Source organism: Colletotrichum navitas (assembly GCF_030913465.1).
Source record: "Colletotrichum navitas strain CBS 125086 chromosome Unknown LY79scaffold_1, whole genome shotgun sequence".
NCBI lineage: Eukaryota > Fungi > Ascomycota > Sordariomycetes > Glomerellales > Glomerellaceae > Colletotrichum > Colletotrichum navitas.
In genome coordinates, this window is record NW_026850547.1 from 1,734,329 (window position 1) to 1,759,944 (window position 25,616).

General features: G+C 53.5%; 6 protein-coding genes and 1 non-coding gene across 7 annotated transcripts; 4 read left to right on the forward strand and 3 right to left on the reverse strand.

Moving 5' to 3' along the window:
- Positions 1-22: 22 nt before the first annotated feature.
- On the reverse strand, positions 23-1,155 carry LY79DRAFT_20895 (uncharacterized protein). Its single transcript, XM_060551523.1, has one exon. It carries the CDS (start codon positions 1,092-1,094, stop codon positions 342-344), a length of 753 nt encoding a protein of 250 aa, XP_060420981.1. The 5' UTR covers positions 1,095-1,155; the 3' UTR covers positions 23-341.
- A 2,668-nt stretch (positions 1,156-3,823) lies between these two features.
- LY79DRAFT_574786 (Ser-Thr-rich glycosyl-phosphatidyl-inositol-anchored membrane family-domain-containing protein) lies at positions 3,824-4,658 on the forward strand (the record flags this gene model as incomplete). The annotated part of the gene is made up of 2 exons (XM_060559633.1): positions 3,824-4,055; positions 4,144-4,658. 2 exons carry the CDS (start codon positions 3,824-3,826, stop codon positions 4,656-4,658), a joined length of 747 nt encoding a protein of 248 aa, XP_060420982.1.
- Positions 4,659-7,195: 2,537 nt separating this feature from the next.
- LY79DRAFT_533769 (uncharacterized protein) lies at positions 7,196-7,802 on the forward strand (the record flags this gene model as incomplete). Its single annotated transcript, XM_060556383.1, has 2 exons — positions 7,196-7,696; positions 7,752-7,802. Exons 1-2 carry the CDS (start codon positions 7,435-7,437, stop codon positions 7,799-7,801), a joined length of 312 nt encoding a protein of 103 aa, XP_060420983.1. The 5' UTR covers positions 7,196-7,434.
- LY79DRAFT_t10 lies at positions 7,744-7,808 on the reverse strand. Its single transcript has one exon. It is a non-coding gene; the product is annotated as a tRNA-Lys (tRNA).
- Positions 7,809-12,776: 4,968 nt separating this feature from the next.
- On the forward strand, positions 12,777-14,357 carry LY79DRAFT_503553 (nitrite transporter; the record flags this gene model as incomplete). The annotated part of the gene is made up of 2 exons (XM_060553408.1): positions 12,777-12,911; positions 12,969-14,357. The coding sequence occupies 2 exons, from the start codon at positions 12,777-12,779 to the stop codon at positions 14,355-14,357; spliced, it is 1,524 nt and encodes a 507-aa protein (XP_060420984.1).
- A 1,705-nt stretch (positions 14,358-16,062) lies between these two features.
- LY79DRAFT_503784 (RecQ family ATP-dependent DNA helicase) lies at positions 16,063-20,984 on the forward strand (the record flags this gene model as incomplete). The annotated part of the gene is made up of 3 exons (XM_060553436.1): positions 16,063-16,198; positions 16,247-19,731; positions 19,797-20,984. The coding sequence occupies 3 exons, from the start codon at positions 16,063-16,065 to the stop codon at positions 20,982-20,984; spliced, it is 4,809 nt and encodes a 1,602-aa protein (XP_060420985.1).
- A 1,254-nt stretch (positions 20,985-22,238) lies between these two features.
- LY79DRAFT_503631 (uncharacterized protein) lies at positions 22,239-25,430 on the reverse strand (the record flags this gene model as incomplete). Its single annotated transcript, XM_060553418.1, has 1 exon — positions 22,239-25,430. The coding sequence occupies one exon, from the start codon at positions 25,428-25,430 to the stop codon at positions 22,239-22,241; it is 3,192 nt and encodes a 1,063-aa protein (XP_060420986.1).
- Between the last annotated feature and the right edge of the window lie 186 nt (positions 25,431-25,616).

The window sequence follows — 25,616 nt, forward strand, 5'->3', positions numbered from 1 at the left end:
GACGTCACGGTTGACGGATGCATCGGGCAGGAAGGGTCACGTGGACGCCTTCTCCGCACTGCAGGGCGAACCTTCTGGCGACAAAAACTGGACCACAATGCTGCAAGTCACGATTCCCCCGCGCTTCTTGTTCTGTCAAATGACAGCTCCATAACTGGAGACCTGATCCTGATGAGTTCCGGTGAGGTGGGGGGTCCAGAAAGATATCGCGACCTCCGCTCTGCTGGACCGGTCTGGGCTCCACTCTCGCCCGCATATACCTCCGCTTGTGAAGGCCGACCGGGTCGGAGATCACGGGGCAGCCCGGTGACGAGGAGCGATGCACCACCGACCCTTTCGGTTCAACCCTCGGGCCCCGGAAACCCGATGCTGCATCCTCCTGCCCATTGCGACAACAAGAGAATTATGACGACAGAGCAGCGGAAGACGCTACTAGAGCCAAGGGTAGCGTTAACCCCCTTCCCGGCTACCTGGGAGTACCTAGGACATTCCAACGGCCGGCCGGGTGAATTACCTTCCCAGGGAGGGTGTTGTCTTGTCTTTCCTCGAAACCGCTTGGGCGCACGAACCTGGAATGCGTCCACCCTGGCGAGTATTTGCCATACATCCATCGTGTGACGGTTGACTTGACTTCCCTTTCCCCCGCTTTCTCCCGTTCGTTCTTTTATTATTCTTATTTTTTCCTCCTCTTCTTCTTGGCGCAGCTTGGTTGGAGGGAGAGCCAGGAAAGTACCATGCCTCACCCAAGGAAGACTCTTCCCCCTCTTTCGGGCGCCGCAGTGTGGCTTAGGCCGAGGTGCATTCGATAATGGCTGGCTGACTTGGACTTCACGTCGGTGCAGCCGGCGCTTGGTGCTGCAGAGAGGCTGACAAGGTAATTCGTGTTGGCCGCGATGTGACTGTTTTCTTCCCACCGTCGTTTGATCGAATGATACCAAAGCAGCACATGTGTCGGGCATCGTGGCACCACTACCTACTACCGAAGCTTTCTCGGTTCCAGCTACCTGCATGGGTCGCAAAGGGAATGCGGTGACGAGTCGACGAAGACGGCAGCGGTGGCAGGAGCTGACATACAGATCTTGCAGCAGCGCCATCGCCGTGCCACTTGACCGCAGATAGCCTAGAACCGATGGTCCGTACTCGACCGTATTCGAGCCGACAGCCAGGCTGACTGCATTAACAGAGTTGCAGAATAAAAGCAACCTAGCCCAGCGGATGACGACCGTGCCAGGACGAATGATGAACTCACGTTTCCTCAGGGTCGGGTGGGGTGGGTGTCTTTGGCTTGGCCTCCATTTACGTAGATGAGGTCCAACCCACCCTTTACTGCCCGCACATGTGGCGGCTATTATTATCGCAACTCTGTTTGCTTTTACGAAGCAAAGTTTTATGGGCTCATGACGTCGGCTTGCACAATAGCGGCTCGCTCGGGAGGACATTATGCCTTCACAACATCGGCCCAAGGGTTGCGAGTCGCTGACGAAGGATGTCGCTTGTTCAGCTGTAGGCAGTAGAGTTTTGTGTTGAAACTCTGACAGGGCTAAGAGACGGGGGACCTTGCTGACGGCTGATCCGATGCGTCGGGTGAGTTTTCCCACCAAAGTTCCCGTTCCCTTCCCAAATGGGTGGGTGGCTGCAAGACATCGGATTATTCTACGATGTGAGATGGAAGACTGCGTGGTAATAACTGCTGGGCGGCATCGCGATGGCCGAGACCCGCATGCGGCATATCAGAAGCATCGCTTAATGAATAGACGGAGGAAAGAGCAAAAGCCACGAGGTACGGATACTAAGTTTTGACTTGACTGCGTCCAGTTTCTATCCGACGTCATGCATAGGGTTGAGCGCCTGGGGCGGAGAGTCCTGGCTGACTGGGCGTAAAGCTGAGACCCAGGCCGCAGACCCTGTCGTGCCTTCCAAGCGTAGCAGGAGGATGCATACCCGAGACAAGGCTGGTGAGGAGAGTCGACGGGGTGAGAGTACGGATATGGATATTTCGGATTGGCGAGTTCACAAGATGGTTGAAGCACGACTGGCCATTTGGGATGGCCGTCTGCCTCGGGATTGCGACACGAAGCGAAAGTAAGATGGTGGCATCCGCTTCATGTCTCTGTCATTCAGAATAAGGGGCGGTAAAAAAGGACGGTTGAAAAGGTTGCGCTCGGACATTGGATCGGCCCATGAGTTGAAATTCTTTCCCTGACCCAGGCCTTGCTCTCGGCTGGCAGCTAGTGCCATTCCTTCGCGCGGTTCTCGAAAGGGCCTACCAACACAAAAGATCCTTATTTTGCATGCATGATGCATTGTCGCTCGAACTGCCAATTGGCTGCCCCTTGTGGGCTGCAGCGTCGTCAGATTGGACGGGTCCCCAGGGGGGGTTGAAGGCGAGGCGGGGATAGAATGACGGAACCTGGTGCCTGCGACAGGCACCAGCGGCCCCATTACGGATATTATGAACATGAACATGAGCGTTGACTTCTTTTCTGCAGACTGAACTGGACGATGGAGTAATAATTACATCGTGCATACACGACGTCTTATGTTCAGCCAGCCCGTTTGAGTAAACTGATTAGGTCAAACCTTCACAATACTTACTCACTGGAACGAACCCACAAGGTGCGCATGTACTGCTACGGATTGCAGACGTCACATCATCTCGGTCCAGTACGTGCTCATCTGGCGACACATCAACGGCGAGTGCTAGCGTGTACTTGATTCAAGTGAGCGTCCGCCGAGCCGGGTTGCCTGCCCATTGGTGGATGGTCGAGGAAACTCGGTCAGAAGCAGAGTCTGGAATGGATGTGCAGGTGAAGCACTATGTTATGTATTTTACGTGCTTCGGTTAGAAACACCTTGCTGCCTCCACGTAAAGCTTTTCCCATCCTGGATGCACAATAACTACCTACATAGGTGCTCAGGCAAGAAGCGCCAAGCGCGTTGGCTCAGCCCTGCTCGGTTATGGTCTGTTCCTGGCAGAAGTCACACTTCATGAAAAGGTAGGTACTGCGTCGTGGCTTCTCTTGGAGACGACGCTAATGCAATACTCACATCCACCCACGCGCTGCACGCCTCAAATAGTGCTCACTTCGGGAGGGAAGGACGGTACGTACCAGCCAAAAGCTGGAGTCGGAGAGTCAGGGAAAAATTTAACAACCCCTGCTTCGACATCCCCACAGACCAATCATGGGGCGCCACTCTAGTAACGTACCTATGCAATTTCCACAACCCATGTCTCCGTTGCGGCGCAGTGCACAAATGCGACGATGGCACGCAAAAGACGACAGGAGCATTTCGCCCAACTGTAGTGTGGGCTTCCCCTTCTATGCCTTGTGCCTCCTCTGACAGTCCCCGGGCCCTCTCTCGCTCCCTCTCCAATGTGAAGTCCGTGAGGCCATCGTCTAGACCATGCCTAATTGAGCCGGGATGCTCGCTGGACCAGGGACCACGATCCATTCGCCCAGCACCCCCTTGCCGCGCGCCCAGGAGCACTCGGCTAGCAGGAGCCATGCTCACCTCACCACCTCTTCCTTCCCTATCCCTCGTCTCGTCTTCGTCTGGTATTTTCTTCCTCTTCCCTCCTTCTTTACCACCAACCAACCAACCAACCCAGTCAAACGTGTCTCGTCTCCTGGCTTCAGCCTGCCGCTCTTTTATATAGTCACTCATTACCGCGTCTCCAAACCCGCTCTCCCTCTCCAACAACTTACTCGCTTCTTCCCGTCGCTCGTTTCTCGACTTCCCTGTCTTTTTTGCTTTATAATAGACGTCTAAATTCTAATCACCACCACCACTACCTCATCAGCAACCCTCTTAACCGCTCAAAATGCAGTTCAAGATTTCCGCCGCTGCCTTCCTGGCCTTCGCCGCCTCTGCCCTGGCTCAGAACCCCAACTTCGACCCCGTCTACAAGCCCACCAGCAACCAGAAGGTCAACGCTGGCACCAGCTTGACCATCGAGTGGGATGCCCCCGATGCCTTCAAGGACGTCACTGTCTCCCTCAGCCTGATCGGTGGTCCCACCCAGGGCGGCCAGGTTCCCCTCCTGGACATTGTTTGTGAGTATCCTCGACTTGCGTCCGGAGACCCAGTTGCTCTTGTCGCCGACATGGCCGTGGAGCGCAGCCAGGCTAACAAGACTCACAGCCGGCATCCCCAACTCTGCCAAGACGTACACCTGGGCCATTCCTTCCAACCTCGGCAAGGACGCCTTCTACGGCCTCGTCATCAAGTCCGAAGCCAACCCCTCGGTTGACTTCCAGTACTCCAACCCCTTCCACATTGTTGCTGCCGAGGGCGGCAGCACCGGTACCACCACCGTTCTCGCTACCTCGGGCACTGCTACCGTCACCCTGTCCGCCAACACCGCCTCGGTCTCTGCTACCAGCGCCGCCCCCGTCTCCGAGAGCGCCATCGCCAACTCTTCTACTGCCGCTCCCACCACCCCCGTCACCACTGCTGCTGCCACCACCTTGACCAGCGCAACCCGCCCTGCCAGCAACCGCACCGCTACCGGCACCGCTACTCCCACCGCTGCCGGCACCGCGACCGGCACTACGACCAGCGCCATTGCCACTGTCACCGGTTCCGACGCCAGTGCCAAGGCCCACGCTGGTATCTTTGCTATCCTTGGTGGTCTTGCCGTCGCCGCCCTTCTCTAAACAACGCTCTTTGCAGCATTTCTCGGATTTTCTACATTCGCTAAATTGCCTCGGGCATGGGCTAGGGTTTCAACGTGCATATTAGGTCATGACTGGATAAAAGACGGGGACTCGGCTTCCAGGCTATCAAGCTCGGGACATCCGTGTTATTATAGCCTCGAGGGAATGGGCTTCCCGCACATGGCGTTTTTTATTTTCTTGTGTTTCCGATACCAGTTTCCCCGTGGACGAGTGCGGTTCAACAGGGATGGGTTGATGCCTTTCTAGTTGATAATGTGAGAGAAGAATGATTCAGTCTATTCACTTCTAGCAAAAAAGTTCCTTCATACCAATGAAGTTTGTTTGTCCAAGATGGCTTGAAGTCAGTGAGATGTCGATCACCTCATGGCATGTCGATCGGATAACCTTGCAGCTGTCATGTGGCGGCCACAGCTTGTCTGATCGATTATCTTGCATACCATTGGTTCAGCCCTAACATGGCCGGCCCTAAGGACTTGTTTTTCTGCTAACGCGAACGCACGGCATTGTTTTTGGCAGCCACAGCAGCAATCATACATCTTGGCAACAGCCTTGCATAATAACCAACAAACGAGGTGTCATCTTTATCTATCCATGTTACTCCGTACCATCCCTAATATTGCTTGCGCCTTGTCGTTCAATGTTACTGAAGAACTCTTTTTTTTTTTTCTTGTTTGTTTTCTTTGTCAACATAGATATATACCTACCTAATCATGTCCCCCATTGCGAAGGCCTTCAATTGTAACCGCACTACGGAGTACACAGGCCGTTACTGGCGGTTCAGGCTTAGGGAACAATTATATGTTCGTCCCTGCAAGCTGCTGCCTCCTAACTCCACCTTACATTTTAAACACCTACGACGTTTCCCGGCCAAGAGGCTTCCCAAGCTTGCCGCCCTGGCTGGGTCCGAGACGACCCCAACGCATGACTCAGTCTGTAAATTACTGTCCCGGTTTTTCTGAAGATGGTGGGAAACTCTAACAGAGGCCAGCGACCCGGGATCATCGTTCTATGAAACTCGAAAAGGAGTCGTCTTTTATTTTTGTTTTTAATAACTCCCTAACCATCGTTTCTGACCTGTCCCGGTGGTCTCTGTTTCGGGTTCTCCCCCAGGTATAGCTTCAATCGGCGATTCCGGAGACGCTCAACCTGAATCTTGACTTGTCGCCCGCATTCCTCAACTTGAGGTTTTTTTGGTTGGTTGGTTGACGATGGATGACTTCCTTCACCCCCGACCTTGCCTGACCTGCGAGATGATCGTCAGAGAACCGGAGCGGTTACGACTCAGCCCCGTGTAATGTATTATACTTTCGGCTTTCTCATCTCGGGTGTGAGCCCGTGAGCATGTGCCATCCTGTGGCGTGGCAAGATCACCGCCCCTTACGTCACATCCTTACCCCGGACATCACGCAGCCAATGCATTGCTTCTAATAAGGGCTTCGCATTGAAGGGGCTACCTTGTTTGAGTCTCTGGGAACGGGTGATACCTGTGTCTACCGTCAGTTGAGACAGCGAGAGGGGCTCGGTGACTGACGCGTGAAGCAGAGCCAAACCCACGAGGACATGGCCTCGGAGACAATATCATGGCTCCGTTGCGGACGCACATTCGCCCCTCCCCCCCGGATTGGAAATATTCCATTGTTGTTTTGGTATGATTGAGGGGGGTTCTGGTTGAGCCCTCTCTCTCCACGTCGATGTGAAATTGAGAGAGGCCATGTTGCTGAAGTCTTGGGCTCGGCCCGGAATCCAACCATTTCCTTTGCCGGGGCCTACTTTAGAGGACCAGGTCGTGAAAGGTTTAGCTACTGATAGTAGGGCTGGTAGCTCCCAAAACGATGAGTGTTTGCACGTCTTCGTGCTTGATGTTTTTAGTGTTCCATCAACGAGACGTGGCCATTCTTCATCGGCTATCGCCATATATCAATGACTGCAGACATTGTGGTCCTGTTCATGTGCTACTCGCAATTACCCGTTTCGACACGACGTCTTCCGCGTCATGCAAGTTGACGGTGAATTCTTGGTGTGATTGCCTGGTTAGCTGCGTTGGTTTGGAGCCATGATGACTGTTCGTCAGCCCTACAAGCTGGCCGGGCTCTTGGTGATGAAATACATATGTCAGGACTGACCAGCTGGTTGCCAGTATCAGAGACGACGTCCTAGCTCCAGAGGCAAACTTAGTGTAATGAGGTTTACTATGTCTTTCTGCTACCTAGAGCATTACATTATCAAGTAGAATTCCAGGAGGAGGTCACTCCGCCACAATTACCTTAGGACGGTTTTGAGGCACAAAGTGATCGATGGCAAGCACTATACTGTTCCGAGCTACTGACTGAAGGAACGAGTACGGCAATGACATCGTATTTTCTATATAATTCGACGGGACAGGTATCACTTATTACCTGGAATCATTCAGCACAGGCGGCTCGCGGCGGCCAAGGTTTCAGTATCCTGCCTAGGAGGCTTGGTGAAGCTCCTGCAAAAGCTGCTCTGGCAATATATGAGTATTCCATATTAAGTGAAACGCATCTAGAATACATTAATCTAAGCTGTAAAGCCCTATGACAGGTACATAGGGAATGGTAATACCGTTCTTGAGATTGGCAACGCCAAGCTTACTGGGTTGACGACTGATATTCTCACCTCCCAGGCGGGCAATACCACCATCGTGATTACAATACGCTCTTTCAGCAGAGTGAGTGAAATACACAACGAACCCGTGACACTTTCCCGATAGAACATCCTAACCCGAGCAAGACGTATGGCTTGGTCTCCAGAGGGTCCACTAGACAGGCTTGTACCTCCCTTCATCAGTCCATCCCAGTCGTGGATGAAAAGCACTCCACAAGCCCTAATCGCACATATCGTGAAGCAAGTCGACTCCAGGTCACTAGGCAAGCCACAAAAATACCGGATTGTTATGACGCATGAGCAAGAGCAAGGTCCGTGGAAAAGAAAAAGTTTGAAAAAGTCTGAAAAAGATTGGAAGCGTCAATCGCTGACGGGAATTGAGCCCGACGTGGCTGTGATATGTTAGTCATGACAACACTAGTTATGGAAGAGTCTGGAGAGGCTTACGGGTCGAACCCACAACCTTGAGATTAAGAGTCTCACGCTCTACCGATTGAGCTAGCCGGGCGGATGGAATCCTGCCTGTAGAATGGTTGGTGACGGGTCACGGCCAGGAGGAGTTTATGCACAGTGACGGCCATGTCCCACAAAGGCGGATCGGATCCTTCGACAACGATGACGGGTCGGTCTCGCTTGACCTCGAAGGTGGCTCAAGTCTAAAGTCGTGAACTCGAGATCACGTCTCTGCCCGAACGGTTACGTCGTGTTGCTTGAGATGACGATCATTTGGCCCGAGTCGGGAGGCCGAGCAAGCGCACGAAGGCTCGATCCATCGCATACTTCTGGGTGTGAGTTATGCGGAACGAAGTTATGAATGAGTCAACTCAGGTCATTTCTAAGAAGCAATGTTGGTGAGGAAAGTAATGAATTTGTTTGGTTTTGGTTTCCCACAAACCCTCTTTTCAGGACGGCAAGATATCGGCAGAGGTCAAGAGGCATCCTTAGGTTGATGCTAACCATGGGCAGGTGATAGCGGGGTTATTCTGAACGAAGCAAAGGAAGCTCGAGAGTTGTGAGCTGGTCACCAACAAAGGAATTCCACAAGAGGTGTATCGCTCGATGCACGAGAGTCGATGTACGAGAGTGTATTCAGCTTTCACCAGGACAAGAGGAAAGAGTTCAACCCGAGTTTCAAGCAAAGGTCTTTCCGTCAACTTTACTGGGAAGTATATGGGTTCAGCCACTCTGTCTATATCTGACTAAGGGCTGGATGCGATTTCTCGGAATTTGCTCGAGTCTGGTGACCACGAACCGGAACTTTCCACGCCCAAAGCGTGAATATGAGCCATCAACACATCGCTTACGATGCTGGCTTGGAAGTCTCTAGACGGGAAAGGTGCCGACAATGGCGGTAGAAAGAGTATGCGACTTTCGAGTTTTTCATCGGAAACGCATGGCCGTAGAATGGCCGGCCCGCAGATCTGCCGTTGACTGGGAAGCTTTTTCGTCTGTGGTAGAAGAGTATGAGGAGCTGCCCTTGCGGAAACAGCCCCTCGGCCGTTCGAGGTTTCGATTGCGGTGTCATTGTTTATTTTTGACGTAAATAGCGGCGTAATGGAGCATAGGAGGAAGAGATGCTATAGACGGATATGATTTCTATGGGCGTTGCAACCCTTGGACGAAAAGGACAAAGTTGAGATTCGGAGCGTAGCCGAAGAAATTATCTCGTAGGTCTGCGATGGAACCGGCCATGGGCGTTTTCGCAATAAGGAAAGACTTCAAAGTTCTATAAACCAGGTCATCAGAAAGCCTGAGTTTGCAACGTGTCCTTCAACTTTCTGTTTGCAGAATAAGAAGAAGCATCAGCATCATGGGGGCAAGGAGAGAATGGAACAGGAGAAGGGATGGGCCAAACGATGTCCACCGACATAGGGTGAGGTGAAGAATTCTGAACACAGAACCTCAGACCAACACAACACCAGTCTCTGAAGTCACCCCTTCAAGAAACCCCTTTTCTGGATACGCTGACGGGAGCCAAGATTATTGCAGGTGGGACAAAGGCCAGTCGCCCCAATGTGTGTCAAAGTATAAAACTCGGGTCCGTTCTTCACCAACTTCCGATAAGACGCCTTTCCTCTGGAGAACCAACCTTGGCTTATCGGGAGGTGTGCTGTTTAGCGGGTTCGCCAAAGCTCGCCGAGCGCAAGGTGTTCCGGAGCCATTCCATGAAACACGTACGTATACGCTGGAAGACGTCTGAGAATAGCTCTCCTGGTGATGCCTTTCTCCTCTCTAACCGTTAGTGCCCACCGAGTAGCAAGGTCGCTCCTCGGCTTGGAACGTAGCAATAGACAACTGTTGCGATCCAAGAGCGAATGTCCTTGAATGGCATAGTTTTGCTCTACAATCCTTGTCGGTGCCGCACGATAACCGCATTCCTCTCATCCCCGCGACTTGAGTAACTCCGGTTTCTGCGGAAGAGGGTGTGGCAACAATCGGGCCGTGTGACATGAGAACACATATAAGTCTTCTTTTCTCTTCTCTTCCCTTTTTCTTTTCGAACATTAAATCCCGTAGGCCGAGACCGAGCGCGGGGGGTTCTTGTTGGGCAGGGATATGGACGTCGACGTCGACTGGAGATGCCAAATCCGATCCACTTACTCAGGCAAGGGAGCGAGCGATCTGTAGACAGAACGGTCCGTGGAGTTCCGAGGTAGCATGGTGCGCTTAGGGGGTGACTTTTAAACCCCACGCTTCCTGCGTAGCCCGCAGCATGGCGAGACCAATATTTCATGTGTTTTGGGCATGAACGCGCCGGATAACAATGAATGTCTCAAATGGGGCGGGAATCAGGGAATCAGCCCACGGCCGACGTTGCTAATGCATGCTGTGGCCAAAATGCATCGAAGGCACTCAGGAGTCTGCTTCCCTTGTTGGTATCGCCACGCGTCGGGTGCCCATGACAGCCTGCTCAGAGTAAGAGTGTCTGATCTTTAGATACTGGTTCTCAAGACGTGTAAGAAGATTGATGCAAAGAAGGTTGAAGATATCTCTCTCACTCTCTCTCTCTCTCTCACACACACACACACACATGACGCATGGGCCACCTGGCGCCTTGAGTGTTGTGCGGCTGCTTGAAGTGGTCGTTCCGTTATCTTGAAACGAGCAACTCCGCGGAGGTCGATTTACATGTGCAAAAAGGCAAAAGGGGTCCGCAACGCCGTCTTAATAAGTGGAGGCTGAAAGAACCGTTCAAAAACGCCCGCAACATACGGCCACTGTGCCGAACCGATCCATAACAGACGCGGCAGCGCCGCGGTATCGCTTCTTCGCCTGGCTTTGGAACGCAGCTACAGTCTCAAAGGGACAGACGCGGACAATTGGAGACGGGACCGAGCTGGAGAGTCCAGACCCCATCGCAATTCAGTCTAAGGCAGGTATCCGTAGGGAGGCCGGCAAGCCGGGGATGCACGCCGCAACGGGAGACAGAAGCCTGAACCAGACATGCGGGATTCGACGTGGGGGACAGCCGGCTAACATACCGGTAACTAGGTAACTCACGGGCATCCGCTCACCCCTGTCAACGGGGTGGGGTGGTGCTACACGCGCCGGGGACTCCCTTGGCTGCGCTATCTCTTTGTCTTATCTCAACCTACCATCCATCCCCATACCTAGCTGTACACACAAACTCCCAGTCATCCCAATTTTTCAATCGCTTTACCCACCCACCTACATTCAGTCTCTGCCGCCGTGCCTGTGTAGATCTCAGGGGCAATGATGTGGAGAGAGAGGGACTCGGGAAGACGGGCACTTGAGCGGAACCACGGCATTGCCCAATTGTAAGGCTTCGAATCACGCCAAACCATCTGTTCTTGGTCAACGTCCGCCAAATAATAGCAAATGCGGACGATGCGGTAAGCTCAAGACAATGATGAACGCTGCACCTGCTTCACTGAGGAGTCAGCGGATGGCAAGCCTGACATTTATTCTCGTGCTTCAATGTCTTCTATGCTAGGGCACGGGCAAGGCATCATGGAATTGCCATGCAAATTGCGGCCCTAGTCTAGTTTTCGCTCCAAGCGAGCCAATCTAGTGCTCAACGTTAAATCGCTCTCAGTCGGAACTTCGCCAGCTAATCATCACCAGGCTTCACTCTCGTCATCAGTACGCACGTCCGGGCCACGAGGAGATTCCGCCACAAATTGCAGCTGCTGTCAGCTCGCATAGCATATAGCCGGAACTTCGAGACAAACGCCACGCCCAAACATACCCGCGGAGATCGACGCAAACCATTCACGCATACACTGCCATCCAGCCATTAGAGTCGGGGGGGGCCTTATCTCTTGGATGCCAGGGGGTGGGGCCTAGCTCGTCCGTCCCTCCCAACTGCATCTCGAGCGCCCCCGCGAGCTGGCCAGAGATAAGCAATAAGCTCGCCAGCCCCCGTTTCGTCGTACTACCTACTATCCGTTCGCTTTTCGGCCCTGGTCTGTCCAATCATTCCTCTCCCTCAAAGCACTTTACTGAGTACCTAATCTGGGCAGCCAAGCACTGTCGAGATAACGCACAACCTACTTCGTAGTGTCGGAGGCTACCGTATTCTACTCCGTACATACCCAGCTTATCAGCTTGGTGTGCTTCGTCATCCGACGATGAGAGTCGCGACAGCGGACAACCAGTACCATCTGCCCAAGTTCTGTACCTCGCTCTCACGACTGGAGTTCGATCGAGTTTAGGAAGGCCTTCGCCTGTGCCACAAAAACACGGGGAAAGCCTTGATTCTTTCCAGCCTCGTCATCGGCGATCTTGAATGAAGCTCTCACAAGGCTTGCTCTCCCGGTAACACCTCGCTTGATACCGAATCCAGTACCCTGGTAAACAGTTCGATACACAAACACAGGTGTATCTGTCATTACTTCTAGGTTCTCCGTGGCACCCAGTCGTACAGCACCAGGACCTCGCTCAAGACACTTCCCTACGTAGTTGTGCCTCGGCCAACCTACACTACAGGAACAATTGTGTCATTTCCGCCATTCTCCAGGCCAGAAACTCTCGTATCAGAGAGATCGACAGGCGAGCCCGCTGTTAAGGCTACCACACAAGTTGGCCCGGCCTGATCTCTGGGCGCCTCTTGGCCGCCCCCCATAACTGAGGCACCTACCCGTCACCCTCGCGACTGCGTTCCCTCCCCCCCTGCATCCCCGCTGGCATAGCAAGGGATTGCTCACGGTAGAGTCGATTCGGTTTAGCGTGTCGTTCTTCCGGAGATGCTTCAACCGCCATCAATCTCTATATTCATATGCCAATCGAGTGGAAGCAGCCCTATATGACTCTTCATTGAGCCTCTCTATGCGTCCGGGATAGACAGAAGCATCCGAAGTCTCGACATTGTCAGAGAGATCCCTCCGATAAGGCTCGAACTGAGTGTTCCACGCAGCATTCTGTACCATCATCGAAGCCTTACGCAACACAAATACAAAACATTTCATACCATCGAGCTCGGCGTACCGCGAACGAACATCAACATTCACAATGCAATTTTCCGTTCTCTGGAGGGCACCCGAGGTGAACCCTGTCAACCGAAAGGCCCGCAGCATCCCGGTTTTCAACATATTTAACATCTACGCGCGCGCTTTCCACTTCTCATGGCTTGGGTTCATGATTGCCGTGCGTATAAGCCACTCAAGGGGCTCTGTCCGTCTTCATCACTAACTTGTCGTTTAGTTCTGGGCATGGTACACCTTCCCGCCGTTGTTGACGGTGACCATCAAGAAGGACCTCGAGTTGACCAGCGCCCAAGTCGCCAACTCCAACATCGTCTCCCTGGTCGCGACACTATTCATGCGCCTCATCGCCGGCCCCGCCTGTGATCGATTCGGTTCCCGCATCGTTTTCGGCTCCTTGCTCCTCATCGGTGCCTTGCCTATTGGTCTTGCCCCGCTGGTGACCAATGCCACCGGCCTGTATATCAGCCGCTTCTTCATCGGTGTCCTCGGTGCGACCTTCGTTCCTTGCCAGGTTTGGTGCACAGGCTTCTTCGACAAGAACGTTGTCGGAACAGCCAATGCCCTTGCTGGGGGTTGGGGCAATTCTGGGGGCGGGGTCACTTACTGGATCATGCCGGCCGTGTACGATTCTTTCGTCCATGCTCGTGGCTACTCTCCTGGCCAGGCTTGGCGCATGACTTTCATCGTTCCCGTCATCTGTCTCTTGGCCTGCGGCCTGAGTCTTCTTCTCCTGTGTGAAGACACCCCTACCGGCAAGTGGGCCGATCGCCACCTCCATGCCCAGGAGAACCTCCGATCTCACGGTGTGAACGCCGTTATCGATGTTCCCGGGGGCATTGCCGATCGTACTATCGGCTCCTTGGCATCTGACGAGGAGAAGAGCAGCACCCACGGGAAGAACGGTGTCGTCGCCAAAAACGAAGCCCCCCTCTCGGGTGCCGAGATGATCGAGACCGCTCAAGGAGACACCGTGGTCAACCCGACTTTCAAGGATGCCATGAAGGTTGTCTTGTCTCCCCAGACTCTCTTTCACGTCGCCACATACGGCTGCTCCTTCGGCGGTGAGCTGGCCATCAACTCCATCCTTTCTTCTTACTACTTGAAGAACTTCCCCTCCCTTGGCCAGACTGGTGCCAGCAACTGGGCTGCCATGTTCGGTTTCCTGAACATCATCACCCGGCCGGTTGGCGGGGTCGTGTCCGACCTACTCTATCGGTTTGGCGGACACAACCTTTGGCTCAAGAAAGGATGGATCACGGTTTGTGGTACCCTTACCGGTGCGTTCCTTATCCTCATCGGCCAGATCAACCCCCACAACGAAGCTACCATGTTCGGCCTCGTCTTCCTAATGGCTGTCTTCCTCGAGGCAGGCAACGGTGCCAACTTTGGTCTCATTCCCCACGTTCACAGTCACGCCAACGGTATTGTGTCTGGTCTTACTGGTGCCGGAGGAAACTTCGGAGGTGTTGTCTTCGCCATCATATTCCGCTTTATGGACCACGGTGCCAACTATGCCAAGGGCTTTTGGGTTATCGGTTGCATCCACATCGCCGTTTACCTCGGTGTTTCCTGGATTCATCCCCTTCCAAAGAACCAGCGTCGCTAAGCGCGGTTCTTGGCAAAGACTGATGATTTTGTCTACGGATTGCGACTCTATTATTGCTTAATGACTATTTTGGCTGGTTTCCGGTATCGGCAGAAGGAATGTAAGGGGGAAAAAATAAGCATGGAGTATGGGAATGGGCAACATGATATCCACGGTAACAATTTCTTTGCGAACAACCTATTTCAAATCCAAGCGGTTCGCTCCTCAAAATTCTTATGCTACCCTCACTGTGTGCCGGTCTGCGATTGAATGAAACCCGAGCCTTGGATAACACCTTTACAGACGAAGTCCTCGTGCAATAGCTGGAAAAAAGGGGTTAGTGTTTTGGCTTACGCCACTGGAATTTATCCCGAAGCCGTTTAAGCAGCCGAGACTTCTCCATCGCCAATATGCCGCGCTCCGTATCAACGTTTTAAGATCTCACATCAGGCATAGTCATGTGGTTCGAAAGCTAGCAACAAGCCAACAAGCACTCTGACGTCAAAGGGAGTCTCAACATGCGAGGGGGCTAGAGACACTTCACCAGAAACTCCCTTGAACTGCATATGCGGTCTTATCTAGCCGTCATGTACCCGAGGGTGTGGCTGTCCCGCCCACGGGCCAGAATCAACCCCCCTGCCTCCACAACTCAAGTCTATTTGATGGATAACAAGGAAGACAAGGTTTCGTTTGGGGAAATTCCGCGCTAAGCGTGTGCGATCCGGCTTCGTGGCAGGCTTACCCAAGTGCCTCAGCACTTCGGGTTCGGAAGGGACCACTGTGCTTCTGGGGATGCAGTAGTATACCACTACAGTACCTACATCACTTACCTACCTTGGACCCATAGTTCTTGTCGTGGTTCAATGTTCCCCGTCAGGAGATTTCACACTCTCAATGCTCCTTATTGCTGAGGTAATGTTGACTAGCCTACTGGACGCAGGCTGTGTGATGTTTGAAGGACGAGCGGCCTTTTCACACCGACTCAGTGAATGACAGAAGGATAACACGCGTGCACGCTTCTCCCATAATTTCCAAAGCTTCGAGTGAAACGAATAATAGAGTTCTTAGTTCTTAATCATAACCCGTCTCAAGTTGAATGATACGGAAACGGGTGCATTCGATTGGCTCTTTCAACCGTGTCGTCAGATAAGGTACCTACAGGCTACCTACTTAGGGATAATAAGTGGACCGCCCGAAGCTTGTGCTATCAAACGCCAGATCACGTGGCTACGAGACCGGACGAATGACTAAGCCGAAGACGAACGCGCCGACACGCTAGCTAAAGTGGGTGGGGTGGCCAAACGCGCGGTCACCATTACCATCGCGCCGTGGGTGTAAACACTCTCAACCAACCTTGCAACGACCGAACAAGAGACTCAAGCGCGCCCAAGCCGTCCTCGATGACGCCTAGAAACCCCGAGGCCAACATTCTGAAGTCGGATAAATGACTCGAAACAATCTCGGGGATCAGATCTCCTGGCTGCTGAGCAACGTCGCGATATCCAAACCAACCGATCTCTTCTTCCCATCAGCTCGCGACCCCTCTGGCACCGAGTCGTCGCAGTCGCAAAGCCACTTCGGTAGCTCAAGCTCCCAACAAGAGCTTCCGAGCTGTTCGATTCATCAATCGATATCTCGTCCGCATGCCGGAGCTGCACTTCATGCCGTCGACGCAGTGGAACAGCCACGGGACGCCAGAGTGGCAACAGCTGGGAATTCTGCCTCTATGGCGAAACTGACCTCGTCTACAAGGCCTAGGAGGCCATCGCTGGCAGTGAAGCACCAACAGTTGCTGACACCGTCCTCGACAACCAGTGGTGGACGATTTCAGCAAGCTTACACGGCCAAGCTGCAGCAAGAAGGTGGGCACAAGTTACCATTTCGTTTGCACTCACGCTGACCCAACGTAGATGCACAACATGAGCGGGCCAGCATGAATCCTCCGTTATCATCACAAGATGCAATGCGTAAGCCTTCACCTGCAGGCACACCGGATTTCCTTGACGACGATGACGACGAGATACTGGATTTGACTGGCAACGACACCGTCTTATCATCAGGCTCAGCTGCACTCGATGAGGAGGTTGCACTGTGGGCTGCAGAGTCTGCTTCTAGACCTGAGCTGCCGGAGAAACGTGGTCAAAAGAGAAAGAGCATAGAGATGAGCAAGGCAGGAGACTTGGGTTCGGAATCTGACGAATTCCCGGACATCTACGAGACACTTGGTACACCTGCCCCACAGGGCAGTCGCTCAGCCAAAGGCCCGAAGACTATCCCGTCAAGTATTCGCCGGACGAACATCGAGAGTGGCGTCTTCGAAGAACGAACCATTACGCAGACAATCAGCCGGACACAGCGTACCTACAAGATGACCGACGAAGATAACGGGAATGGAACACCGCACCGGATTCCCATGGCTTTAGGAGCCCAAAAGGTCCTGGGAAGAACTCCAAGCAAAGCTCTGCGAATATCGTCCAGTCCCGAATCGAGCAGTAGAATCAAATCCCTGGATATTCAAGCGAGCACGAACAAGCAACGCATCAGACCTCGGGTTATTCAAGACTCGGACGACGAATTCGATGACGAGGATATCGACGAGGAGCTCCTTGCTACGCCAAGCCGAAATAATAGCACACATCTGCCAGCCACCAACCCGAGATCGAGACCGGCATCCATCCCTTCGGGTGATGGCGAGCTGTCTGACGGACTTGTGGCTCCCGATACCCCCTCGAGGCCCCATCCATCGGTATTGCCAATTGTAAGGCATTGCATGCCAGTCGATACGAATCATGTTCAATCCTCGTCTCGACAAGATTCAGGCAAGCCACTATCCCAACAAAACGGCTCGTCTCAGGGACAGAACTCGTCCATTCTCAAGTTCGTCTTGAGCAACTCGGACTCTTTGAAGGTGAAGGAAAAAATGATCCAAGAACAGCTCGAGCAGAACTCCAAAGAATATGGCAGAGCTTTACGAGAGGGCACTAGAGAAGACCGTGCTACTCTCAAGAGTGCCAAGGAGTTACTGTTGAAGCAACAGGCTGGGTTGAATGAGGTTTCCGAACTTCTCAAATCTCATGCGAAACTCGAGGATGAGAGGGAATCACTTGCCATACGAATTGCCGACGCCTACGACAACGGCCGCGACACCGAAGAGGATGAGAATCGCTTAGATGAGCTCGCAGACAAAGTTAAGGATTTGGAGCAGTCCATCGGCCCACTCCTTCCCGGCGTCGGCATCGACGGCGAGTCCTTCGTCGAAGAGTACCGCCGATCAAAATCCATTGTCATGAGTACGCAGCCTAGCCACAAGGCTCCCTCTCGAGTAGCAAGGGATGTGCAGCCGGTCATGGAAATGGAGAATCAAGTCATCCATCAGACACAGTTTCCTGGGTCCTCCAGGTTGACTGACCCCAGAGACTGCTCGCCACCGCCGTTTCCACGAGGCAGGCTCCAGGTGCCCAAGAGTGCAAGGCCTCTTGCATCAGATGTCAAATCGTCCAGACGGGATGACTTTGATGATGACTATTTCGACGACATTGAAGATGATTTTGGCCCACTTCATGCTCCTGTCCCACCTATATCCAGACAGGCGCCGAACCGCAAAAGCCCTCTCAGGAAGACACGGCCTCGTGCCCAGGACATGTCGAGCGACTATGGTGACGATGCAGATGCGGACATGCTCGCACTCGCTCAAGACTTCGAGCTTCGCCAGTCTTCGTCTGCCGATACCGCTGGAGGGAGGAGTGTGCTTGGTACGACCTCCGGCAATGCTACTCAGTCTTCTAAAGCTGCCGAGTCCCTCAAGAAGAGGGAACCGGCTAAAGCAAAGCTGTCAATCCCCCCAGAGCTGATGAAACATCCGTGGTCTGCCGACGTACGGAAGGCTCTGAAAGACAGGTTCAGGATGAGAGGCTTTCGCTCCAATCAACTGGAGGCGATTAACGCTACACTTGCTGGCAAGGATGCATTCGTGCTGATGCCAACGGGTGGAGGAAAATCACTGTGTTATCAGCTTCCAGCTATTATCAGCAGCGGGAAGACGAGGGGAATAACTATTGTTGTGTCCCCTCTGCTCAGTCTTATGCAAGACCAAGTGGACCATATGTCGGCTCTCAACATCCAAGCGGTCTCCCTCAATGGTGAAACTAACGCCCAGAAGCGGAACCAAATATTTTCTTCGTTCAAAGAAAGGAGCCCGGAACTTTACATTCAGCTCCTGTACGTTACTCCGGAAATGTTGAACAACAGCCAAAATTTCATGAGAGCCCTCACAAATCTCTATTCCAACAAGAGGCTGGCACGAATTGTCATCGATGAGGCCCATTGTGTAAGCCAATGGGGTCACGATTTCCGCCCAGACTACAAGGCGCTGGGCAAACTTCGTCATCAATTCCCGACGGTTCCCATCATTGCACTTACGGCAACTGCGACTCAGAATGTCATCGTCGACATCAAGCACAACCTGGGCATGGACAGTTGCCAAGTCTTTTCGCAGAGCTTCAATCGGCCCAACCTAACGTATGAGGTTCGCAGGAAAGAGAAGGAACTCATCCATAAAATCGCTGACCTGATCATGTCTAAGTACAGCGGCCAGTGTGGAATCATCTACACTTTGTCGAGGAAGACCTCTGAGCAGGTGGCTGAGAAGCTACGTTCCCAATACAACATTCGAGCAAGTCATTACCATGCACAGATGACACCGGAAGACAGAATCAGAGTGCAGCGCGAATGGCAAGCAGACAAGATCCATGTTGTTGTAGCAACCATTGCTTTTGGCATGGGCATCGACAAGCCTGACGTCCGATTTGTTATCCACCACTCGGTCCCCAAGAGTCTGGAAGGCTACTACCAAGAAACAGGACGCGCTGGAAGAGACGGGAATCCTTCTGACTGCATCCTGTTCTTTGGATACCAAGATGTCGCAACCCTGAAAAAAATGATTGCAGACGGCGAGGGCAGCGAGACACAGAAAGAACGACAGAGGATCATGCTCAACAGGGTCACTGCTTTCTGCGATAACCGTGAGAACTGCCGTCGCGTAGAGATCCTTCGTTACTTTGGAGAGGTTTTTAACCCCGATGACTGCGAGAAGACGTGCGACAACTGCCGAGCAGGAGCTGTCTTCGAACAGCAAGACTTTTCTGAACTCGCCCAGGCGGCTATTCAGACCATCGAACTTCACGATCGCCTGACTATAAATCAGTGCAGTGACATTCTGATGGGAAAGAAGTACCAAAGGACGATTAATCCACATCCTGATGATCCCCATGGCATTGCAAAGGGGATGAAGAAGCATGAGATTGAGCGCATCCTCGACAGACTCACGGCTGAAGAGGCCCTCGAAGAGGAGAACGTGGTGAACAAGAGGGCCGGCATTGCGATCCAGTACCTTATTGTAAGTTATCGTGCTAGCCCAGCCCAGCAACCACCCGCTCGCTCATCTAACTAATTTGCTCCTAGGTTGGTCGCAATGCTCACTTGTTCCTCAACGGGCGCCGCAAGCTACTGTTATCGGTCCAGGTCTCTGATAGGATTAGGGAATCGTCGGCACCAAAACCGAAGAAGCGAGTCAAGAAGAGTAAGAGGGATGACGAGCAGGATCCTGATGAAGAATCGTTAAGACGGTTGCCACCTTCGACGAACGTATCTTCGCCAGCCCAAGTTCGAAGAACCCAGGACAAGAGGAAGAAGGACAAATCTCTAGCAACCATCATCGATTCTGACGAGGAAGATGAGATGATGCGACAGGAGGAACAGAACTTGCCCATGCACGCAAACGGCTACATCAAGGATGGCTTCGTCATGTCTGACAATGACTCTGACGACGGCTTCGAGCCCTTGCCCAAGGCCCAGAAGCGAGGAAATGTCTCTAGGGAAGTCGGCCCTCGTATCGAAGGGGATGTACGTTTGGCCAGCCTCGATGAACTGCACCAAGACGTCGTGCATAATTTTGTCGGGGAGGCTAAGCAGCTGGAGGAGTCTTTGCGCAACGCGCAGGGCCTCCGAAAACCCCTCTTTTCCGAGAAGAGTTTTCAAGAAATGGCTATTCGATGGACAACGACCTTGCCTCAGATGCGGCAAATCGCGGGAATCGAACCAGAGAAAGTGGACAAGTTCGGCAGCAAGTTTATCCCTCTGATCAAGCGCTTCCATAGTAACTACAAGGCTATGATCAGCATTGCAGACGAGGACGACATGGACGAGGGTGAGCAGGACGTAGTCGACTTGATCAGCTCCGACGAAGACGAAGACGAAGCCATGGAAGACGACGAGGAAGAGGAATGCTCGAAGTATTTCAGCAACGGACCGCCTCCCCTCGTGCCTGCCGTGCAGGAGTGGAACGAGAGAATGAAAGAATTAGAGACGGCCCCTCCATCCCGGGCCCCATCGTCGAGCTCCACGCGGGGACGCGGTGTCGGCAGCCGGGGCGGCCGGAGGCCAGGCTCCCGTAAAGGTTCCAGCACATGGGCGGGTTTCAAAAAGCAAGGAGGTGGCGTCGCCAAAAGGAAGGCCGTCGGTGGGGCGAGGAGGAGCAGTGGTGGGACGACAGCTGCAGGCTCGAAGAACGGATCTGTGACGAGTTTCCTTACCAAGGGCGGAAAGAGAGGTGGTAGGGGAGGTGGTGGCATCGGGCTGATGCCTCACTGAGGCAACGAAGAGGGGGGGGGGGGCTGAAACGGGACAGACACGACAGAGACGAAAACGTCATGTTGGCACTCAAGGCACGCAGGAGCCCTGTTACATTTGCATGGCATGACCTATCTATTTTCATGGCGCGATGAGAAAGCGAAAAACGATCAACGATCAACGGGGTAGAGATGGGGCTCGGAGCGAGAGACAGAACGGTTTCTTCTTTATGTATGCATCTTCATGACGGCAGCGGCGTCGGGGTGGGACGACTGAGTACGCATGACACTCCTTGGGTTTTGCACGAGCAGGCGTCGGTCGGTCGAAAGGCATCATCCCGCGGGCGCAGCATAAGGTACATCTGGCACCCCTTTTTTAACGTTGATAATGACCAAAAAACTACCCCCCCTCTCGGGGCGGGACATGAACTCGCAATAGCCCATCCTGGTTCCTATCTGTACAGATGCCACACTCACGTTCATGTCTTGTGCAACCTACTGAGGGTTCAATGGTGAAGGACGGGCATCAAGTCCCCGTGGCCTTTCTAGGTAGACAGACTTGCGCATGGAGAGAACGGCAGAGGAAATGGCTGTTTCTAAAATACGATTGTCGATCCCCGTAGCTAATTACTAACCGCCCTTCCACTCTGCCCGTAATTGCCACTATTTCTTCCGCGTATGTTCATGAGATAGATGCCTTGTGCCGCATCGAGGGGTATCAAGTTCGGGTCGGGGGGGCCCAACACATCCGTCGCAGTGCCAGCGATATTCCCGAGGGTTTTTCTCTTATTTCCTAAGGGGTGTATAGCCCTTGCGTCAGTTGCTTCCGAGTCCCTCCTCCGCCTTGCCTATTGTGGCGATTCACGCTGGCTTCACGAAGTTGCTTTTCCCGATACCGCTCGAAACCAGACTCCGTCCCTCCATTCCTGGTATAATACTAAAAGACCGTCAGACAGGTACTGGCCTGTCCCAGAATAATAATACGCCCGTCAACAGACCCTAACCCGACGCCTCGCAATAAATCAATCGAAAAAAATCGTTCAGTGGCACTGCCGTGAATCCATCAAAGGGGGTATTTGGATATGTACAAGTTTACTTTTTTTGTGTAGTGTCGAAGTCACACGGAGTGGCCTCGTTCGTCCGGAGTGGCTGTCGACGGTGTTCGTCAAGTCCGCCAGCGGGGATTGCATTTCGCAATCGCGACTACATCGTCGTACTGAGAGCTTGTTGCCAACGGAGAACTGAACGCTCTCCTTTGCCCGGATAAACGAGGTTTCTAACCCCGCCACCGAGGCTTGTTGCTCGTTGAGCTCTGTGACAGCTCAGGAAGAGTTTTGCGCGTAGTACTGCGTAAAGTTGTGCGCTCCTGAGGGATTTCCCTGCTGCTCGTCGCACTGGTCTTGGGTTGCGGCAGAAGACTGGTTCGCCGACCGGAAGCCATAGAGCTCGCAGGGCGACTTGGTACAGATCTGTCGGCAAAAGATTGTAACTTGGGTGGTTGCAAAGATGCACGCCGGATCGACTGGGATTCGAGGCCCAAGGCCGAGGCAGAGACAGACGATGACGAGCGTGGCTTGGAAAGCATCTGCTGGGAATACGGCCCAGGCGAAGCCAAACGCTCTCGGAAGGAGAGTTTCGAGGGAGCTCTCTTAGTGGGCGTGTCCTCGGGCATTGGTGACGCGGATGACTCCCGAGTCAAGGGGGTACGGAGGTTCGGCGCCCTTGAACCTCCAGGTGAGGAGGTTCCTGGGGTCAACGAGGATGGCGGCCGCACAATGGGTGACGTCTTCTTGGCATACGGGCTGGGGCACGTGAGTGTCAAAGGTTTGAAGTTGTGGCCAATGCCAACGTCCGCAGTGTTGGTCGAGCTGTTCCACCTGGGACGGTTGGGTTGAGTTGACTGAGGTCTGGAAATGTTGCCTGAGGATGGCGAGCCGAGCCTTGAGGTCATGTTCGACAATCGGGAATTCAAGGGCTTGCGCGACAGCTGTGAAGATGGCGTCGGCAACAATGACTGCCTCTTACCGGCTGGCTGTGGTAGGTAACTGTTGGTGCTCATCGAACGGTTTTTGGCGAACCTATTGGCAGGAGTCGAGGGCTCAAACCCGAGGCTTGACATTATGACGGAGGAAGGCGGAGAGCTGCCCGGTGTGTCGTGGCCGCTACCTATTGTTGAGCGATCATTCGACAACATGCTGGAGATGGAGTCCCTCAACTGCTGGCCGCGGGTATCCGCTTGCACCTCGTCCACAACTACATCCATCTCTCTCATTTCGTCCTTGAGAGAGTCCCACTTAGACTGCATCTCAGCATGCAGGCGTAAAATTTCACCGTTAACCGTCAACCGGTCTTTGACGCCCTTGTCAATGATGGCTAGGACGCGCTCGATGGCCGGGCCGTAATGCGTTTTCTTGGCGTCGTAACCCTCAATCCTTTTGATCATGCTCGGCGGGTTGCTCAAATGCATGCCGGTATCGACGGCCTCCCTGAGCTTTTGCATGGACCTCTCGACCGACTCGATCATCTTCTGAGCCTGTCTTCCAGCGCCACGGAAGACAATGACCCATCGGTCTTCACCCAGCTCCTTGCGAAGGGATTCGGCGTCCTTTTCCAACTTTCTGTAGCTCCCGTCAAGACCAGTCCGTCGCATATCCAACTCTTCGCAGGCTGTAGGGAAAGACTTCTCCGCTCGAGCGGCGAAGACGGCAAGTCTCATCGGTAGAAAGTCCAAAGACGCGCGCAATGGCTGCATTCGGGCGAACAGGGCCAACAGGCTCGAATCGTCTTGCGATAGAGCAGGCATTCCTGGCGAGGTTGGACCGGGGCTGAGCGGCAGGCCAGCACCGCTGAAGCGATTCTGCGCCTGCGTCCGAGCTACCGGCGGAGGAGCGTCGTCGACAATATTCTCAAGATCTCCAATATCGACACCGTCGCAGCCAGCGGCAGCCATCAAAGACTTGTGACGGCGTTCCTCCATTTCGAAAACCAGACGGCTTAACTCGTCCATCTCGCTCTGGATATCTCCAAGAACATTATTCCAGAGCTCTTCCCACTCCATAGCGATTTCGACTTGTCCTTTGACGATGTTTAACGACGCTTTGATATTGGCCCACTCTTCGATAATGGACTCCATTTGAGAAACGGCGCGAAAGAGATCCTCGGGTGGTATGTTGGCAATGTCTTCGCGACCTTGCAGCTCCTCGATGGCACCAACATAAACTTTGATCAACTTCTCAAAACGATGGATGGCGTTTTCCACTTCCTCCAGTCCTTCACGGCCACCCGCGGCGGCCCACTCGACGTCATCGTCGCTGTCCAAGCCACTGATGACCTCAGATGCCTTGTAAATCCAGCTCCTTATCTGTTCAGCGGCGTTGATGAGAGCTTTCGATGCGACCTGAGCGGTCGGGATAGCAGACACCTGGCTTGACAAGGACTCGGCATCGGGAAGTTGTAGGGATGTTAGCTGGGCAAGCTGGTTGGCGAAAGATGCGCGTGAAAGCGTGTAGATGGAGCCAGGTCGCTGATGACCGGGATTGAAATAGGAGGCAAGGTCGGGAGTGAACTCTGCTGCAGGAACGGGTGGCGTGTCTTTGGGAGGCGGTGGAGGTGGCTGATCGGAGGGGGACTGAGCAGCGCTACGTTCAAGATGCTCCCGTCGAGTTTCGAGTTGAACCTTGGTGCCGTTTCCATTTGTGTGGTCGGGCAGGCGGTATTTGTGCGTCTCCATGTCCAGAGGTTCGGTGGTTATTATCTCGGGTATGATGAGAGACGTGCCCTGGGCAACGTCTAGTGTAAACGGCAATACCCCAGTGAAGGACTCCTCTTTAGAGGCAGTCGAGGATGCGGTTGTTGGTCTCGGATCGTCGGATGGTGTGATGCCCTTCCACGGGCGGCCGCGACGATAGATCCTGGACCCGAGAGAGCTCGCCTTATGGTTCTCGTCGATTTGGCGGATTTGGTCTTCAGGCAGACGCCCAATGTTATCTTGTTGGGTAGGGGAATGGTTGGCCGATTTCTTGTGAGAGGTGAAGCCAAGCGCTTTCAATCGTGCGGCGAGGTTAGGCGAAGGTTTGCGAGTTTGTTTTGTTGTTTGTCCTGTTTTGGGTGAGCCAACCGGCGTGGTGCTTGCGGGTTGCGCAGTTGTCGGGTGGTCGCGGGCCGAGCTTGCGGGGGATTTGTCGTCGGTCGGCGGTTTGTTTTGGGCGGTGTCGACGACGGTGTTGTTGTTGTTGTTTACAATATGGGAAGGTGGGTTTGATTGGGAAAGTTGCGGGCTGGAGACGTCAGAGAAGCCCAGGTCCATGTGTGCTGTAGTAGCGACGTTTTGGGCCTGCGGCAAGCCTAGTGGCTGCTGTGGGTACTGCAGTTGGTTGCGGGAACACGAAGTGTTGGAAAGGACCATAGCGTCATTGCTGCTGCATGTGTCTTCCTGCTGCTCTGCAGCCGACACTTCGTCGGCCGACATTTGTTCGGCTTGTTTCGCGAGCAAACCTTCAACCAAGACACCAACCTCGCTACTTTCTGCCCTTGGTGCCTCGAGAGGGCCTCGCGGGCCTCCGAATAGTCAGATACCCTGGGCCGCTTGCTACGCCGCAAAACTGTATCGTACGTGTCCGGTCGGGGACGGATGACAACGGCTGAGCTGGCTCGT